The 19391-nt window shown below is 48.2% G+C and overlaps 1 protein-coding gene across 10 annotated transcripts in view; it reads left to right on the plus strand.

The window, feature by feature from the left end:
• The window catches only part of SH3KBP1 (SH3 domain containing kinase binding protein 1), a 328530-nt gene extending 311717 nt beyond the window's left edge, over nucleotides 1–16813 (plus strand). For 7 of the 10 annotated variants that reach the window (XM_078064411.1, XM_078064414.1, XM_078064412.1 and 4 more), the window contains 5 exons: nucleotides 3440–3549; nucleotides 7024–7152; nucleotides 11340–11614; nucleotides 14687–14750; nucleotides 15749–16813. In XM_078064411.1, coding sequence (XP_077920537.1) covers nucleotides 3440–3549; nucleotides 7024–7152; nucleotides 11340–11614; nucleotides 14687–14750; nucleotides 15749–15790 — 620 coding nt within the window. In that variant the 3' untranslated portion in view covers nucleotides 15791–16813. The remainder of the gene's footprint in view (nucleotides 1–3439; nucleotides 3550–7023; nucleotides 7153–11339; nucleotides 11615–14686; nucleotides 14751–15748) is intronic. The other 3 variants (XM_078064415.1, XM_078064418.1, XM_078064419.1) reach the window with 1 other exon arrangement.
• The last annotated feature ends 2578 nt before the right edge of the window (nucleotides 16814–19391 follow it).

Below are 19391 nucleotides of genomic sequence, written 5' to 3' on the forward strand. Positions count from 1 at the left end.
CCCTCAGTGGGCCCCGGAATACCCTGCCACTCCCCCGGTGGTGGTGCTCTAGCGCCCTCTCCTCTCTGCTCAGTCCAGTCCTTGCTTCTCCCTTCCTCCCCCCAGCCTCTGCTGGAACAGTGCCTCTCTACGTGGCGGCGTGCTAAGGTCACCGGGGGAGACTGAAAACCTACCTCGCCCAGGCTGCACCCCAAAGAGAGTCAGCCAATCCCCAGAGAGGGATCCAGGCCTGAGTCACTTTTTCTTCATTGTCCAGGTGATTTCACTGTGCAGCCACGGTGGAGAAGCAGAGTGAATTAGCCTTTAACTGTCCTTTAATTGCTTCACCCTGCTCAGCTTTTGCCTCCAGAGCTTGTTTCAGTTTCTAGGACAGAGTCACTTTACAGGCGGGCCCTCTCAGCCCCTGGTAGGGCCCAGCCAAGGCCCTCAGCAGCAGCTCGATTGTTGGAACCTTTAACGGCCTTCTCCTTCACCTCCTCCCCTGGCTGCCTGCTCAGCAACCCTCCCTCTCCCCCCGCCCCTGGCTCCCCTGGCCTCCTTGTGCCTCCTGTTCTCCACAGCCAGGCCCCCACCCTCCAGCAGACCTCCCTGTCCTGGACCTTCTTCCCTTCTCCCCACTGGGGAGCCACGTGGAGAACCTGCTAAACTTGTATGTAGCATGCACGCAAGAATATCTGCGCAGCACTTTTCTATTAACAAAAATCAAAGAGAGGGAAAGATTTGGAAACTATCCAACAACAGGGGATTGATTCAATAAATCACGAATTGCAATGCAACAGAAGATTATGCCACTGTCAAAATATTTATGAAGAATTTAGAGAGTCATGGCGCATGATGTTAGGTGAAATAAGCAGAACGCAATACTCCGTATAGTGTGAACCTAGACTATCTACTTTTAGAAAAAGAGCCTGGAGGGTAATATACTGAAACACTAACAGTGGTTGTCTCAGTGTGGTGAGGTTATATTTGACTTTCTTTTGTTACAATTTTATGTTTTTCCTAAAACAATTGTACATTGAGCATGTACTACCTTTGTAATCAGAGAAAAAATGATTCAAAAAATTAATTGGGGAGATATTAATATCAGACGATGACTTGGGGCATCAACTGAAGTGTATAAAGGGGAATGTTTATTTCGGACAGTATGGAGTTGGTAGAGGCAAGTCCTGGGGTGTGATCTTATTTTAGGAAAATAAGATTCTCTTAAGGGGAAGGTCCCTGAGAAGGTCAGGCCAGTGAGTTGGCTCTCAAGAGGCCCACCTAACTGTGGTGGGTCTTGGCCTGTGCCCAAGGTGTGCCGAGCTGGCTGGAAAGTTGGGGCCATTTGGGAATCTCGCACTGGCCCTGGGTGCTGATTGGCTCCCCCGTGGCCTCAGAGCACCACTGATACTTTTCTTTGTTCTGTCTCTGCAGATAGTTAACCTTTGGTTATACTTCCCTTGCCCTGATAAGATGAGTTCATTGAATAATTACTCATTTACCAGGTGCTAGAATAAAGTCACTTAATATAATCCCGGGTATAATGTAATGGTTTGTCCTGACCAGTGATTTGTGCTTGGTTTTGCATCTTCCACTAAAGGAAGTAGACTGCAGACAACACCTGCCTATTCATTAATAGAATAAAGCTGACCATCACACAGCCAGACCACTTATTATAACCATCAATAAAAGACCTCTCCCCAAAATAAGGAGGAAAAAAAAAGAACACACATGGTTTTTAGCTTTTCTGTCTTGAGCCAGCATATTTGCAGTTATAGCACTTACGGTGCTTTCAGCTGCAAATAAAGGATATCTGATTAAAATTGACTGCATTAACAGAGGGTTATTAATTTTACATAGCAACAAGTCCGGGCACTAGATGATTCAAGGGTTGGTGGGTGGCTCATCGGGGTTGTCAGTCATCCAAGGTCTTTCTAGTCTTCTCTTCTGCCATCCTCAAGATCTCCTCGTGGCCATAAGATGACTGCCACAGGGGGCGCCTGGGTGGCTCAGTTGGTTAAGTGGCCGACTCTTGGTTTTGGCTTAGGTCATGATCTCAGGGTCCTGGGATCGAGCCCCGTGTCAGGCTCCATGCTCAGCGGGGAGTCTACTTCTCCCTCTCCCTCTGCCACTCCCCCCCCACTCATGCTCTTGCTCTCTCTCTCTCTCTCAAATCAAACAATCGATCGATCGATCTTAAAAAACAAAAAAAGATGGCTGCCACAGCTCCAGGCATCTTATCCATGCACAACAGCCTCCCAAGCAAGAAAGAAGAAAGGGCAGCCACACAAACGGCCTTCTCCTCATTTCCTCTCAACAGAGAGGAAATCTCTGTCCCAGAGACTGTCAGTAGACTTCTCTTTTTTCCTTAGTGATTGAAATTGGGCTACGTGGCCAATTCTAGACCAATCACAGGCAAAGAGGAGCAGGATGGTTAAAATTGTCTTAAACTGAACATGGTTCCTGAAACAAAACTAGGGCTCCATTAATAGGAAAATGGGAAATAGTGTGGGAAGGCAGTGCCTGGCATGGCCTGTGAAACATGATCTACTTGTCAGCAAGAGTTGGCCTTGCCCCAGTCACAAGCAATAATGGGTCTCAATGTCAACCCCTTTCTGCCGGCCATTGCTTTGTGCATCCCATGCACATATCTACACTGATTTGTAAACCCCTGGAACTAGATAGAACGAGGTGACCCCTTGACCTAATCATCTGTTGAAGAGGATGGAAAAGTAAAGGCAAAGGTCTTCGTCCCGGACACGTGCGAGGTGCCGTTGTGATCTGGCTGAATGATTCTATATTCACGTGAGACCTCCGTCACACAGACGGAAGCTCCCTGAGGGCAGGGTACTTTCTGCCACGCGCGCTGGCATAGCCTGGGTATCTGGCCCCGTGTGTAGCACAGAGTAGCTGCTCAATCATAACGGAGTGAATGAATGAGCAGATCGATGACTGAAGATCATGTCTCCATTGAGTGATGCCTCTCGAAGCAGAATGGTGCCCGGCTCCGGGAGTTATCTGGAGAAGTAGAAGCTTGCTCTCCACCTCCAGGGAGTTTGTTGTCTACCATTAGGGTGATGGCCAGGCTATGGTAGTACAACCAGAGGAGGAGGCTGCCCTCTCTTCTCTTCCGGAATCAATGATCAGCATTCACTTGTCCATGGGTATTGTACCTTGTGATAACTGCTTTTCATGTTGGGATGAGAAGAATGTTTTATTTAGCAAAATGAACTTGCATTTGTGGAGGAACGAGGATTCCTCCTTTACCCCTCTTTCTGTAGCTTTTAAAGGCCTACCACATTCATTGGATGACCAGAGGATGGAAATCGCCTTCATCAATGATGACATGTAATCCAGATGTAAAGGATGAGTATTAAGGAAAAGGTGCTCGTGGCCTGTTATAAGAACCTTTCCTCACTCCCATTATTGCTCTTAAAACTCTGTTTTACTTTTGTTTTAGACCTAGAAGGTTTTGACTCCGTGGTATCATCTACTGAGAAACTCAGTCACCCAACCACAAGCAGACCAAAAGCCACAGGGAGGCGGCCTCCGTCCCAGTCCCTCACCTCCGTAAGTGTCGCCTCGCTCCTTCTACTGCAGGAAAGCAGGTCAGCTTAGAGACTCCAGCCAAGGACTCTCCTGCAAGTGGCTGATATGAGGACGAGCCAGGAGAGGGAAGTCGTGAGATACACTGCTGACCAAGAGTGATTTGAGAGTCTTCTGGAATCAAGCAGTATTTCTTTCTCTTTGTTCTTTGCACATCTGCCAGTGAGGTGGGCACTGCTTAGTCCCACTTTCCTTCTTTCTCCTTCCAGACTGATCCTTATTTGAACCTGAAATGAAATTGGTAAGAAAAAAAATGTCACGTTTGATGGTGGGAGAGGAGAGTGAGGCTCGTTTGGTCTATAAACAAAACTTTGCTAAAGAATTATCTGCCACTCTCCAGGTGCTTGACAATGGCCAAGCTTTTTTCTCACGAGGCCCCATTATTGGCACCCCTCCACGGAACCCCACACACACCTTTAGGAGATTGTTTGTAAACATACGGGGCACATGGTCATGTAGGAGAGACCAGTCAGAATGCTCCAGATAACCTACAGAAGAAGTTTTTTGTTTGGGTCATTTTGAATAACTTCTTTCCTCACTGGAAACCTGTAACACATTTGTTGTATCAAATTTCAACAGTGAAATGCATAAAGAAGAAAGTAAGTTACTGTAATCCTGCTTTCCAGAGCTGAGAACCGTTAACCACTTGTTGTATATCTGTAGCTTTTACTTAAAATTCTATTTGTATGTATAACATTATTTATTCCAAATGGGGTACATAGTACATGCTTTCCATCCCCCTTATATGGTGTACCTTTCTCCCCAATCATTGCCCATTCTTCCATGTTACATTTAATGGCTGTCTAGTGTTCCAGCCTGTGAATATATGAGAGTTTATCTAGTCAGTGCACTATTATTGGACATTTATGTTACTTCCACTTCTTCATTATAAACACTGAAGTGAATGTCATTGAAGAAAAAATCTTGATGCATCCACAAGTGATGTCTGTCTCTCTCTATATCTCTATCTCTATATATCACATTGTCTTGTCCTTGCTGGGAATGCAGGTCTAAGGCCTTATGACCTTCATTCACCCAGATACACCAAGGAATTAACCTTTTGCAGGTTTTCCAGAACACTTTCTACTTTCGCCTCATCACTGATCCCACCGCAGAGGTCCTCATTTAGAAGAAAAAGAATGCCACTTCCTTTGAACCTCTTCTCTCATATCTGCTGAGTTTGGGGGTGTGGTTTGAATCATGCTGTTTTTCCTCTTTGTATGAAACAACCCTAACTGTGTGTTGATACCTTTTTGGAAGAAAGACTTGACAAAGTGGCTTACTTATATAGAGTCCCGTGTCACTACCATCTTTCATCTCCCCATATCCTCCCCAACGTGCCTCACACACAACCTATTTAATTGCCTCTTAGTATCTCTAAGTGTTTCATCCTATCTCCCACATCTTCTCTATAAATCCTTCTTCCATTTTGTTTTTCCTCCAAATTCTTCCAAACTTCGCAAGGTTTAGAGGGCCTTGAGGCATCCAGAATTAAATACAGAGAACGTCAGTTTACCATCCCCCACCCCACCCTTGGTTCATACATCCCATGCCTGGGGGTTCGTGTATATCTGGGGACTGGGTAAAGGCACATCATCTTCACTCGCTTTTAGCCTACAACTTTGTTCATTCACTTGTTCAGCTAATATTTGTAGGCATTTATGACACGTGGACTCAGTTCTGAGCCATTGTACCAAGGCTGCGACTGGGAGGGAGACATACGTGGGCCCCGCCCTTAGGAAGCTTATGACGCCGTGACTCAAAGTTTGGCACTTTATGTGGAACAATTGCATTTGTAGCCTTAAAATAACAGGATACATTTGGGCTTTAAAGAAGTGTAATTACTCCCTTCCCTTTGTTCCCATCCATCCCCACGTGGATGCACACTTTGAATCCGTATTGGCTCTTCCTCCACTTAGCACCCGTAGGTTTTTCATAGCAAAATGGGATCGTGGATATGGACACATTCCTACGAGGCCATTGGAAGGAATGATGGGGGAAATGCACCGGTCAGGATTACCCAGCCTGGAGCCTCTCACCCTAGTCTGAGCTTATTTATGTTCATTGAATTCAAAGAGCAAGCTTTGATTGGCAGCTCATGAACTGTAGGTTACACAGGAGGAAGCTGGCTTTTTTAAAATCTCAAAGTGAAGGGACACAGGCGCTGCAAGGTGGTTAAGCGGTTAAGCTTAGATTAATAAGAAAGCTTAGCTGGGGTGTTATTCTAGGTAATTGGATTTTCAGATAAAACAAAGATTAACAAATAAGACCTTTTAATTTTAAAACTTTGCTTACAAATCCCTAGATATATTTGTTTTCTGCCTTAGAAAATAGGGTAAACAGAAGAAAATAAACATGGTGTGATGTAGGCGTGACTTTTCTATAATGACACCAGTGCTGATTCTAGATAGGACGATTTTCCCACCACCAGGGTAGACGGCATAGAGATGCCGCTAAATACGAGCTCACCCAAAGAGATCTCTGGAAGATTCTTCGTTTAAAAAAGATCCCTTGTCCCAGGAACTCTTATTTTCATTTGCTTTATCCTAAAATGGTGAAATTCTAGCACAGTAATCATTTATGTCCAAGTGAACTCCAGTGAGTTGGCTCACATTCATCCAGCTTTTTGATCTTCACAGTGAGGCAGAAAAGATAGGAGAATTATCCCCATATTTTTACCAAAAGATGCTGCCATTCTGTAAATATACCTTAGCAAAAAATCGAGTCCACAACAGACGTTGATTGTCCGTGGCAATGAGGGTGGAGATTTAGCAGTAGGTTCCCCAGTTAGAGGTGAGCTGGCCCTCCGGCAGGCAGGGCTGTGCCCTGGGGTGCAGAAATGCTGCTCACCGGCCCGCAGGCCTGTGACCTTGTGCCCCCTGGGACGGTTGCCTCTCAGACAGCTTCTTGCAGGCACTTCACTGTGCCTCAGATTTCCTGGTCCTGGAAAAGGATCCAGAGGAAATGGAGGAGAGGCAGGTCGGAGGCAGCCTCCTCTTGCCCTGTGTGTCCCTCCCCCCTGGACTGTCAGCCTTGTGAGAACAGGGACCGTGTCCGGCATGTCACCTAAGTTCAGCACCGAGCTCAGTGCTTAGTACACAGTAGCAAATGTTTACAGAAAGAAGGGAGGCTCCGAAGGATGGAGGGAGCAGGAAAGGCTGGGTGACACAGGCCTGCGCAGGTGAAATGACCGGCAGGCATTGGTGCCAGGATCCCGTGGAAAGATCCCTGCTGTAGGAAGTCTTGCTTCTTAGTCCCAGTTCTGCGACTATCTCTAGCGGACAGATAATAGCATCCTCTCTGCCTTCGAGGTTATAATGAGGAGACAAACAAAATAGAGGTGTTGAGTGCTTTGAAAAGCATACAGCATATGTTAACAAAAGCTCTGTCAGCTAAGGTGTAATTCTGACAAAAGCATTTTCTTTTGGCTTTATCCAGTCTTCCCTTTCAAGCCCTGATATCTTTGACTCCCCAAGTCCCGAAGAAGATAAAGAGGAACACGTTTCGCTTGCACACAGAGGAGTGGAAGCATCAAAGAAAACTTCAAAGACTGTTACCATATCCCAAGTGAGTGACCAGCCAAGGGAAGGGTGTCCAGACAGCACGGACCCCTGCCTTTTCGTGTATGCTCTGACAATGAGTTATAAACCAAACAAGGATCAACAGATGGCTTAGTCCATTCGGGCTGCTATGACAGAGAGTCGTAGATTGGGTGGCTTAGAGACAACAGAGATTTATTTCTCACGTTTGTGGAGGCTGGAAGTCTGAGATGAGAGTGCCAGCATGGTGAGGTTCCGGTGAGGGCTCTCTTCAGGGTTGCAGACCACCAACCTCTTGTTGTGTCCTCACGTGGTAGAAAGAGGGAGAGGGAACTCTTTGAGGTCTCTTTTCTAAGGGCACTAATTCTGTTCATGAGGGCTGCACCCTTATGACCCAATCACCTCCCAAAGGTCCCACCTCCTAATCCCATCACAAGGTGTGGGGGGGGGTTAGGATTTCCACGTATGAACTGGGAGGCGGGGGGGACACAAACACTTAGTCCACTGCAACAGACAATGCAAGTTTTTGTCACTCTTCAGTAACAGTTATTACTTTAGTCATCAAAATCCCAGAGGCATGTTACAAAGTCCCCAAAACTGGACAGAATCTCTGAGACACAAGTTTAGTGATTGATTTTCCATGTTTTCTCTTGTGGTTTGATCTCTTCTTCATACCAGCTGCCACACATAAACATACACCCTCACACGCCACCACCACAACCAAGGCAGCTTGAAGAGCCTAGAGGTGTGGAGAAAGAATGCACCACGTACATTGAATGCTGTGTACTCTGCTCACACATCTTGGCTTTTGTGTTCAAAACTGATGATGTCACTGATTATGTTTGGCAGCACACGACTTTGAATGACTAACGGGGGTCCCTCAAAGAGAAGCTGATTTGGATTCATTTATTACGATCAATTTAGACTCTAAAAACATTTTCGTTTCATCGCGTGCCCAGGGAATGGTATAGCTATTTTAAGTTACTGGCTCATGAGAAACAAAGCAGACAGTGGGTAGCAACTGCGTGTGGCTTTTGAAGGATACCCTATACTTACTAGTCCCGTTCATCCTCTGAATGTATTTTCTGGTGTTAAGAGAACCCAGTCAGTTGGAATTATTTTCTATACACATTAGCAACTGCTTTCTGTCTAACAGCAGAAAATTGCAGTCCTTTTTTTAAGGCACTTGAACCAGGGATTAACACAAAGAAATCACAGGGTATGTAGGATTTTCCTTTTCGCACATGTAAGAATTTACACATACGTCTAGATTTTCTTAAAAACCCAGTCTGGTAAACAAAACTATGATCCTATAAAACACATCAATGGTAGTTATTCACAAAATTGAAGCATTTTTCCTTTATGAAAGGGTTCCATTTGCAGAAATTGGATTTAGCCCCGCTCTTTCTGATGACCGTACGTCTACTATAGTTGCGCTCGCCCTGCCGTGGGGTGTCTCTGTAGCGACATCTGCTGGTGGGCAGTGGCTCTTCAGGTTTCAGGTTCTCAAAGTTCTGTCCCGTTAGCCCATTGCCCTTCCTGGGAGCTGTCATGTTGTTTACTGCTTCTATAAATTCCACCTGAACTAATGTGGTCAGGGTGTATAGTGGCCGATACTCTGTGAGGGCTTGCAGAAGTCCCTGTCAGCTGCAGCGGGCTGGGAGAGAGGGTTATGTAGGAAATGCTGAAAGGGGCACTGATGGAAGAGTTGCCTGGAAGTCAGTCTGTGAGGACGTTGGTAGGTTGGAAGAGGCACGGGAGGATGCAGAGTGGGAAGTGGGGAAAAGTATGAACCCCGGGATAGGAAAGACGCAAAGAAAGTAATGACAGGAGAGCGTGAATCGTCGCACTCAGGCAGCCACCGTCGCGGTACGGGGTTCCGGCAGGGGAGGGGATTGAAGCCCAGGCCTGCCAGCTATTCGCTGCGAGGCTTGGGGAACTTCTCGACCATGTCTCTAAGCCTCAGTTTGCTGCTCTGTCAAAAGGGTATGCCAGCCGAGCCCCGTTTCAGTCATCTAGCCGACGTCCGGCACGTGACCGGCGCTCCATAAATGTCAGTCCCTCTTCCCTCTTACTACAACTCCTACAGCAATAAGCAGGGGATGGCGGGTCACTGTCCTTGGCAGCAGAAAGCACTTTTCCTCAATGGTAACTTGGCAGAGAAGAGGCGGGCAGAGAGGCTGGGAATGATGGCCCATCTGCTTCTGGCTCACTCTGCCCAGTCCCTCCCTCTAGCACAGCCGGAATCCGCACTCTCCCTCCTCACCATGCCAGCCAGCCCCTTCTTGGCTCTTGCCCTGGGCACCTGCTGCTGGACGAGTCCCAGCTGCGTTGCCCAGCTTCACCACCAGCCTCAACTTCCCCATCGCTCAGCCCCTCGCCTCCCAGCATCCTGTCTGCTGCTTGCCCTCCTCCTCACCTGCCCTAGGTCTCAGGATCTCACCTTCCCTTGCTGCCGCCTCCTCCCCTGGGTGGCCCCATGCCCCTCTTCCCTCCCGCCCCGTGACTGTCCCACTTCCTGTGCCCTCTCAGCCTCCTCCTGGGGCAGGACACTGCTCCATCAGGCCTCCCCCACCTGTCTCCTCTGTCTCCAGCTTGGCCCTGCATTGGTCTTTCCCTTAGGATATCATCCAGCTCAGCATCTCCCCCATCTTTGAAGCAAGCAGAACCCTTGGATGATTCTGTCTCCTCCTGAGGCTTCTTTGTGAACGCTTTCTCTTTCTCCCAACTTCCATTTTTAGCCAGGTTTCCCGAAAGAGAGTTCTAAACTTGCAGGCCACGCCCCTCTCCTCCTATTCAGGTGCTGACCTGCTGTGATCAGACCTCAGTCTCCCTTGTTGCACCAAATGCCCCCCAAGCCCTGTTTTCCTCCCAGCGCCCTTGACCCACTTATCTGACCCTTTTTTTCCTTCTGGAAACCCCTCAGGGGACTTCTATAACCCATTCCCCTCTTCTGGCCTTGCTTCATCTCCTCACTCAGCGCTCTGTCCCAGTCCCCAATGTCTCTCCCTTCTCTTCCCACCTCTTCAATTCAGCGAGTCCCCAGGTCCCGTCACTGGGCCTCTCCTCCCCTGATTCTGTGTTCTTCACCCCCATGGCGCCGCTTCCTCAGGTGCTTTCTCTGGCCCAGCTCACTTTTTCATTCCTTGGCTCTGCCCCCTGGACATGTCTCCTTGGCTAGACCTCGGGCTCCTGAAACTCAGTGTGTCAGAAGTGAAATTGTTTTCTGGGCCTTCGGGCTGTTCCTCCCGCCATGAAAGGTGTAAGCTCCATGCCTGCTTCTTCCATCCCCGCCCGTGGCCCTGCAGCCCGTCCAGAACCACATCCTCCTGTGGGGGGTCTGCTCCCTGAGGCCAGGCACTGCATCTCTCGCTCGGCTGAGCCTGCCTTCGCCGCATCTCTCAGAGCTGTCTTTGCTCTATTCCCTTGGCCACCATCGGTCAAGCACCCACCATTCCTAGCTTTCGTTGTAGGAGAACCTCCCAGCAATTCCCTTGGCCTCCAGGCCTGCCCACCTTTAGGCCCTTCTGCAGCCAGAGTCATCGCTAGCTTCATGCAGGATGTTTTTACCCCTTTCCACAAGCCTGCTTCACCTCCCCAGCCTGCACCCCTCCGCCCGTGCCGTCCTAGCTGCTGAGTGACCACTTGCCATGAATGTGCCTCATGCCTTTGCCGAGCCCATTCCCTCCCTCCTAGAACCTTTCTCTCCAATCACCCTTCCTCTTCTGGCCGCCTCCTAGTCCTCCTCCTCCAGGATGGGACGGTCAGCAGCTCCCTGACGCCTTCCCTCTGGGCTGGTTGGTCCCTATTGTGTACTTCCGTGGCTCTCTGTGCTGACCTCCCTGTGTGCAGACTCCCCCGCCCCCCCCCCCCCGCATCTGCAGTGTGTCGGCTAGTCTGTCTGCACCTTACTGTGTTCTGAGCTCTTGGGAGCTAGGAAAATGTTTTGCTCACTTCAGAGTTTGCAGAGCCTGGCAAGCACGTGGGCCTCTGGACTTGTACATCAAACCAGTTAGGAACTACCTGTCCAGATGGGCGGTCGAATTTAAAACACGTAGGGGGAGGCTCTTGAAGGGGGACGCCTATGCCAAGTAGGCCCTCGGGGGCTTGTGGGTGAAGGGGTGAGTGACGAGTATGTTTCAGGAGGCGGGTACGGGGATGTAGATGGGAGCACGGACCCCTGGCCTGAATCCTCTCTGCCTTCCCTCATCACAGGTGTCCGACAACAAAGCATCCCTGCCGCCCAAGCCAGGGACCATGGCTGCAGGTGGTGGTGGTGGTGGGCCAGCCCCTCTGTCCTCGGCAACATCCTCCCCCCTGTCATCCTCTTTGGGAACAGCCGGACACAGAGCCAACTCCCCGTCTCTGTTTGGCTCAGAAGGAAAACCAAAGATGGAGCCCGCGGCCAGCAGCCAGGCGGCCGTGGAGGAACTAAGGACGCAGGTCCGCGAGCTGAGGAGCATCATCGAGACCATGAAGGACCAGCAGAAGTGAGTGTCTGGGGCCCCTTCTTCGTCCACCTCCCAAGGTGCTCTCTGCTGGGTCAGGGCCTCATTCTGCAAGCCTGGGTCTCCTGCCTGCCCGAGTGGGTGGCCCGCTTCCCCAGGGTGGTGGCAGCAGGGGTGAGGTGGGTTTGAACCTGAGAGGCTTCATTTCACTCAGCTCCTTGTGTAACCAGATCTGCTGCATACGGGGAGGGCACAGGCTGGCCACGGGGCATACGGCAGAGTCACTCACCAGGACTAATGCACTCAGCAGGCTGCTAAAAAGAAAGATCTTTAAATCCCCATAAAATACAGTATGTGCATCTACCACTTCTTCATAAGCCCGACAGCCAGCTTTTCCTCTAGCACCAGAAAAATCACAATTTCTTCAGTTAGCTGTCTGATGAAGTAATTGGCTTGCGTTTAGGGGCTGAAATGGATGACAGAGATATAGGGAATCTTTAAACCCAAGACTTTCCACTCAGCAAGATGTTCTCTCCATGAGACTCGGGGCTCTCTCCATGCATGCCTACACACGCTCTCCACATCCCCGGTCCTCAAGGAGCACTTAGATGAGGAGGAAGACCTGTAAGCAAAAATAAAGAGCACACATAAATATTGCCCAGGATACTGTATGCGGTGACAAAAACAGTAAAATGGTTAGAAGTCAGGAAGTTCTTATCTGAGTAAACTGAGGCTCAGAGTTTAGGGAACAGTTAGCTCTTTCTTGGAGGAATTGGGCAGGGGAGGGATCTATAGAGGTGTTTCCTGAGTAGGATTTTGGAAAACGATCTAGGATCACCAAGAGCAGAGCCGTGCAGCAGACGGAACCGTACGGGTAGGGTCCCGGGCACATGGAGCAGCCCTGGCGCCTGGCCTCCTGGGTGGGGAGGTCCCAGGGCAGTGGTGGGCGATGGGCACCTGCCGCCCTGCATGGGGCTAGAGGGCCCTGGTATGTCTTGTGGCCAGATACTTTGAGGAGTATTGGGTTAAACATAGTTGATTTCTTATCTAAAGGACAGCTCAGAGAGCCTTCGCTGTACATCGGGAAGATGGAAAGGACAATGTATGCTATTTTTCTGAAACATACCTTTTTTCTAGAGCACCCTAGGACAAGGGTTATGAGGAACTCAATTTGAGCACTGTGGCTCTGTTCAGGTTCTGCTCCACTCCAGCTGGGAGGTGCCGTATGAAATTGGGGCCCCCTGGCCTAACCCCCCACCTGGAAGGTACCCATCAAATAAGTATGCAGAATCAGCAGTATGGAGCTAGAGAGGCTCTCTCAGGGCCAGCCAGGCGGCCTTTCACTCCTGAAAGTCCCCAGCTCTTCTCTGGTTCTGCGGGTTACAGGTTTGGGGAACCACAGGCCCCATCCATGTCCAGGTGGCATGTGTCTCCTGCCTAGACAGTGATCCCATGGTCCCAGGACATCCCGGAGCGCTGGTTCTCGGCCTTCTGAAGAGGACCATCATTGGGTCAGACCAGCCCGGATCCAGGGCTTCAGCCCTTTGGATCCTCTGAGAGGGACCGGGAACATCAGAAATGGTCCGTGCTTGCCTCAGAATGAAGACACACCAGGCTTTGGGGCCTTTCCACCCCGAGCTCCTGCCCACTGTGAAGCCCGGGCATAGTTGCCCACGACTGTCCCTCCCCAGCCCATGTCTTCTTGAATCGACATGTCAGAGAAGCCCCTGTCCCACGCCTGCCTCTCACAGCCGTCCTGCCCGGGGCCACTGGGTCCCTAAAACCTCCAGCCCTAGGTCCCTAGCTCTAAGTGTCCCTTCCCTCTCAGTCTTCAGTGGAAGTCTCTCCTGACTCCCCTCCTCCCCACACGTGCTGCTCCTCACCTCCATGCTCCTGCTCTGGCTCTTCTCCAGCAATCCCCCCATCTTCCTTCCTCCTCGCAGGCTTAGGGCCTTTTTTGCCAGTTGAAGACTTAGTGGCTTTCTTTGCCCTGGGCTTCCCCAACTGACTCCTCTGACCTGCTGCACTCAAGGCTCTGCCTGCCCTATTCTTTCTGGAATCATGCTATCTGCTTAGGATCTCAGCTACTTCTCTCCCGAGCTCTAAGTAGAGCCCGCTGACATAGAGGTGCGTGGCGTGGGCTTGAGTAAATACAGTCACGAATCACAACCCGTTCATGTCCGAGAACCCGCTGTGTTGGCAGCCGGGCTGGGACACTGAGCCACGTACAGGGACCATCACAGGGCTCATCTGGAGTGAGCAGATGCAGTATAACTGATTCCTTAGTTAGTATAGTGTCTCTGCAGGCCTTGTTTTTTGATTTTCCAATCCAGTTTGTAAAAATGTACATGTAAAATGGAGCATCTGCTACCCTAAAATACAGTACAGTTCTCTGCCTGGAGTGGTGATGGTTGCAGTGTCCTAAGCAGAGAGTCCTGAGTTTGCAAGATGATTAACTTCGTTCCACTTCATTATTTAATGTTGTAAAGGGCATTAGACTGCGTGTCCTAACTCATGTCTACTTTCTCTGTGACGTGATTACCATATAGTTAGTTCAGCTATTTTAACTCCAAGATTTCAGGTGTTACTCTTTGTAAGATTTTGTGGGAATCCATGAAAACATACCAGTAACCTTTTGTTAATTTAAAACTCTGTGAAAGTAGAACATACGTGGGGTGACAAAAACATCTGCAGTGAAAATCATTATGTAAATACATTTAAAGACCAGTGATTCTATAACAAAGGGCCAGCGAGAGGGAAGGCGACAGAATCTGAGCCTGGATACCTGGAGTCTAGCCACTGGGCAAGTCAGGCCACCTCTCTGGCCTCACTTTCCCTATCTTCTCCTTTTAGGAGAAGCTTGGACTAATGGATCTCAAAGGTCATTCCAGATCTCCTGTTTGATGGCCACATATTTGGGGGACCCAGAAATAATAGCGAGCCTTTCTGTCTGCAATAAATGCCAAGTAGTAGCAGTGCAAAGAAAGAACATGATGTTGTGTCCGCGTGTTCGTTGTAAACGGCTCAGATGGATTTTGTAGTGGTTAGAGGCTTCTTATCTCTTCTTGCAGAAGTCTGAGCTTTTGTTTAATTTCATGGCCATTTGCTTTTCAGACGAGAGATTAAGCAGTTACTGTCCGAGTTGGATGAAGAGAAGAAAATCCGGCTTCGGTTGCAGGTGGGTCCCTCGGGGTCCTGCTGCCTCGAGAGAGGCTCAGTCACGGGTGGGGGCCGTCTCAGGGCTTCATCTTGAAAGTAGATGATTGTTACTTCTCTGCAGATTCAGATGCGCTTCCTGTGGCCATTTTCTTAGAACTGTGTAGGCTCACTTCGCATCCTCTCCTGCCATCCAGGAAGTCTTGGGGAAGGGAGGCATGAGTCAATGTGCCCCCAGTTGGGTTTCTCATTTGGAATTTGTCTGAAACATCTCCTCTGTGGACAGTTCCCTCCAATTTCCAAAGGCCACACTATGGTAACTGCCAGAGGGCATGGTGCTGGGGGGACCCCATTGCCAGCTGGCTTCTGTCATTGGAACTCCAAGGACCACAGCTGTCCACACTCGGCACTTGCTTTTCATCTCTTTACTCCTCACCGAGAGCCATGTCAGTCCTGACAGGGCATCAGAGCCCTGTCCCCCACCATCCCCTGAGCCAACTCAGCCGTTACCAAATGGCAGAGAATACGCAGGAGTTGCAAAAGGCTGAAGGCAGACTTTGAGCTTTCGTCTAGCTGGTGTCCTTGGTGGTGCCTGAGACCCATGCTGCTTAAAGAAAGGATAGGTCACCGCCTCTCATCACTTTGGGGGTGCCGATAGACACCCGCTTGGGCCCGACCAGAGCTGCCTTCCAACACCGCTAGGTGGTCCAGCACATTGGGACAGCCCGCTCTGCCCCCTGGCCGGGACCCTGGAATTCTTGCTGCTTCTGACAAATTTTGGTCACTGGGAGCCTGAGAAGGCACACACCCACCATTTCCTAGCGTCTACGTGCCCGTTCTTTAGGTCTCTGTCACTTCTGGCCTCGTCTGCTCGTCGTTCAGACATCACTTCACCCATTCCACCTTGAAAAGTGTGAAGTTGATTATTTTCTTTCTTTCGACCAGGTTGATTATCTTTCAGCTTCTCCCAAACCAGCGAACTCATTATGATTTTGTTCGGCTCTTGTTTTTCCTTTATAGATGGAAGTTAATGACATAAAGAAAACTCTTCAATCAAAATGAATACTTGATAAATGAAATGTCACATTATTCATCCTGAGTCCAAGACTCAAATTTTCCGCCCCAGCCAAAATAACCTTGTGCCAAAAGATTAAAGGTTTGCCTCCACGTGTCCCTGTTTGAAAGATTAGCACAGAAGTCTTGATAGCACAACACAAATTCCATCCAAGAGGATACTCTTCCCCATGGTATAATCCTGGGCACGGCACTGGTTGTGACTTAGAGCAAATTGTGCTAAAGGCTTTTTTACTATGAGATCTCATGCGAAACGAAAACTCAGGCAGTTTAGTCCATAGTGGTACTATTTTGATGATATTTTCCATTAATAAAATGTAATTTCAGATTATTCGTTTACAAGCTTTATAATTTTATGATTTTTTAATCGTGTTTTGTCACAGATTCTCCCAGTGTCTGTATTACACCTAGTCCAGAGCGAGCGTCCCATTCTTTTGCTTCAGGCAGAAAGCTGCCTCGCTTTGTGTCCCCTCTAGGATTCTATTACATATGCAATTTTAGGTCCGACCCGTCCCTTCCCCTGCCAGCCAACCCCGCCACCGTAAGATAAATTTTAGCTTATATATGATGGTATATTTACAAAAAAGAGAAAGAGAAAACCTGGTATTTGCAATGATCTGTGCCTTCTTTTTACCACCCTCTTGATTGGAGCTTTTGTGATGCAGCTACCATGATTCAAAAAAACAAAACAAAACAACAACAAAAAAAACACCTTTTTTTTTTTAAAGCCACTTCTCAAAGTCCACTAGAGGCCACTGTCTTCAAAGCTTCTCTCACCTAGCCAAAGGTCCCAAGAGGAGACAGCTGTGAAGTTGGGCACGCTCGGTGGTACTTGCTGTGACGTTTAAGTTCTCCTAGTTGTAGGTTGTTCATGGAACTAGAAATGTCACCCCTGCTTGATTTTTCATCAGCCAAGTTAAACCCCTGCTTCCTGTCCTTTGCACCTTTTGCGTGAACAGAATATGCATTATGAAAGCAAAAATAAATAAACGTAAAATGCAATGAAAACAAGGGGGGGAAGTTGTGTTATTTCCTGCACTGGGTTATCCGTGTGTGCGCTTGTTCAAACTGTATTCACATAATGTCATTTGCCTTGTTCTCTTGTAACCCCTTCCTCAGGTCCAAGAGAATGGGCGGGGGGGGGGGGGTGCGGGGCGGGGAGACAGTCTTGTTGAAGTGTAGCCATTGGATCTTTCTTGCATTTATGGAATTGCTTTTTCCGCCCCAAAGAAACTGGTGTTTGCCCATCCGCTCTATCTCTGTAGCAAATGAACAGCTCAGCCTTAGACTATGTAACTGTTTCCTCATCCTTAGCTGAAAATAAGGGGGCATACTGTATTGCAAGATTGTTTGGGGGGGTGGGGGGTGGTCCCTTCAGGGCCCTGGAAGATGTTTTACGTGTTTCTCAAAAGCTGCTTTGTCTATATCCTGAGTTTTAGAGTGAAAGTACTAAATATTAATGGATTTGCACAACCGCAAAGAATGAGAATTGATAACACGGGAGGAGTAATGCAAAAAAGAAATCACCACATGGTATTGATTATCCCAAGTATTACAAATAAATGTCTCTTTCTTCCTCTCTCCCTTCCCCACCTTCCTCTTGCCTACGTGCTCATCCTTGTTGCTTGAGCCTGCTACTTCCTCCCGAGTACTGTACTTACAGAGCCCGGACACCCTGGTCTTCCAGGATGGGGGAGCACGATTACGGGAAGGGAGTACGTAAAGAAAGAAACCTCCCATCCTGCATTCCCATGCCTGGACGTATTGCCTTTTCAGCAGCCTTGCTCGCAGTGTGCTTGGGGCCGGGAGCAGCAAGTTTCCAAGGGCAGCATAAAACATTCCTGAACTCCTTGACTCTTCTAAGCATTTCTACGTTAAACTTAAAGCCTTGAGAGATTTCCCACCGCCTAGTATAAGAATGAGGATTGAATTCTTTGACGTTTGGATTTCTCATTTACTCATCGTGAAAATCCCTAACGATACAGTTTTATACGATGTGTATACAGAGTAGGGTTGTTAATAATTCACTCGAGAGGTTGAGCACCCTGGTGGGGCACTAGCAGCCTGGAATGTAGAGGGCTGTCATCTTCCCCTTGTAGAAGCCATGGGCTTTCTTTGTATAAGGAGAGGGAGAAGTGGTTCTAGAAGGAGGAGTTGGCATATCTAGCTTCATTACCGCCCCTTGGGCTGACCGGCAAGAGGATTCTACGTGATGGACCTGACGAGCCACTGGCCGAACAGCCACCATCTTTACTCTTTACAAAATGGACCCGTCAAGAATATTGAAAAGCTTGGAAGGATCACTTTTGAAAAAATTCTTTTGCATTCAGCATGGACTCGACCAGGATCTATGGAGATTATTTTTTTGCTTCATTTTCTAAAATTGTATTTAGAAAAGTCTTAAGTATTGTGCTTTGTAAAGAAGATGATTAAAATCAAATTTTGTGAAAATATTTTTGTTCAAAGTTGTCATGGTCCAAGAGGAATGATTTCTTGGAATTCAAGCCATTTTTCTCCATTTTACACAACTTGATTCCTCTTATAGAAATGTCTTTGGAAGACATGGAATAGAGTACCCCTCACCCCACTTATCTTTCCCAAGTGAACAGAAGCAACCCATTAAAATCCGTGGCTGTGAATTCCATTTTTACATCGTTCAATTTTACATTCATATTTCGGCAGAAAATTCTAGTTAGTTCTACGTTGTTTTTTAGTGTAAAAATCATTAAATTATCATTATTCGAATAATTGTGTAAAGCCACTTTTATTCATCCATAGCCCTCTAGACAGCATACTCAAGTACATGATTTGTTTTCTCCCATAAAGACAGCCTGTATCTATCATCACGTGTGTGCCTTTCGTTACTAATGGCGGAGTTTTATTTCCTTTCATAACCAGCTCCTTGATGGGAAAACCACGGGGTGTGTAATTTATTGCTCACAGTTGCCACAGTCTGTATTAAAAATAATCCCCAGGTCCCACAAAGGCTTTTGTATCCTAACCTGAGGTCACCAGGGTCTCTTTTCTGTATTAGATTAGGTTTTAGTTCTCTAGCTATTTTCATACAAATTAACGTCAAGATGTTTTAGCACCAAGAGGGCTTGGTGAAAAGCTTTTCTTTTTGGTTTAATACAAATGAGAAGTGTAACAAAGCCACACGTGCGTGGGTGCTAGGTGTTCAGCATGGCTGATTGCAGCGTCCAACAGAGGGAAGGCTTGGTGCTTACCACCCAAGCCTGGGGAAGAAGATGCCATTCCCAGAAGTAGGTCTAATGAGGGAACACAATGGCCAAGGCAGAGAAACTCTTTCCTGGTCAGAAATAAATGTTTGTCAGTAGTGTAAGGACAGAGAGGGGGTCATGTCTCTTAAGGTGATAAGCAGGAACTGTCATTCCTAGTTCTGTCCCTAGAGTCACTGAGGCTTGATTCCCAACACATGGAGCAGAAGGCAGCCCCTGAAGCCAACGAGAATCCGTGACGTAGATGCAGGTCCCAGAGAGGTGGTTTTATTTCCTGTGTTTTTAATCGATCCCAAATTGGAGTGGCTTGGGGGGGGGGCAGCCTTTCCTATAAATGACATTGTGTGGTC

Source organism: Halichoerus grypus, chromosome X (genome assembly GCF_964656455.1).
Source record: "Halichoerus grypus chromosome X, mHalGry1.hap1.1, whole genome shotgun sequence".
NCBI classification, from domain to species: Eukaryota; Metazoa; Chordata; class Mammalia; order Carnivora; family Phocidae; genus Halichoerus; species Halichoerus grypus.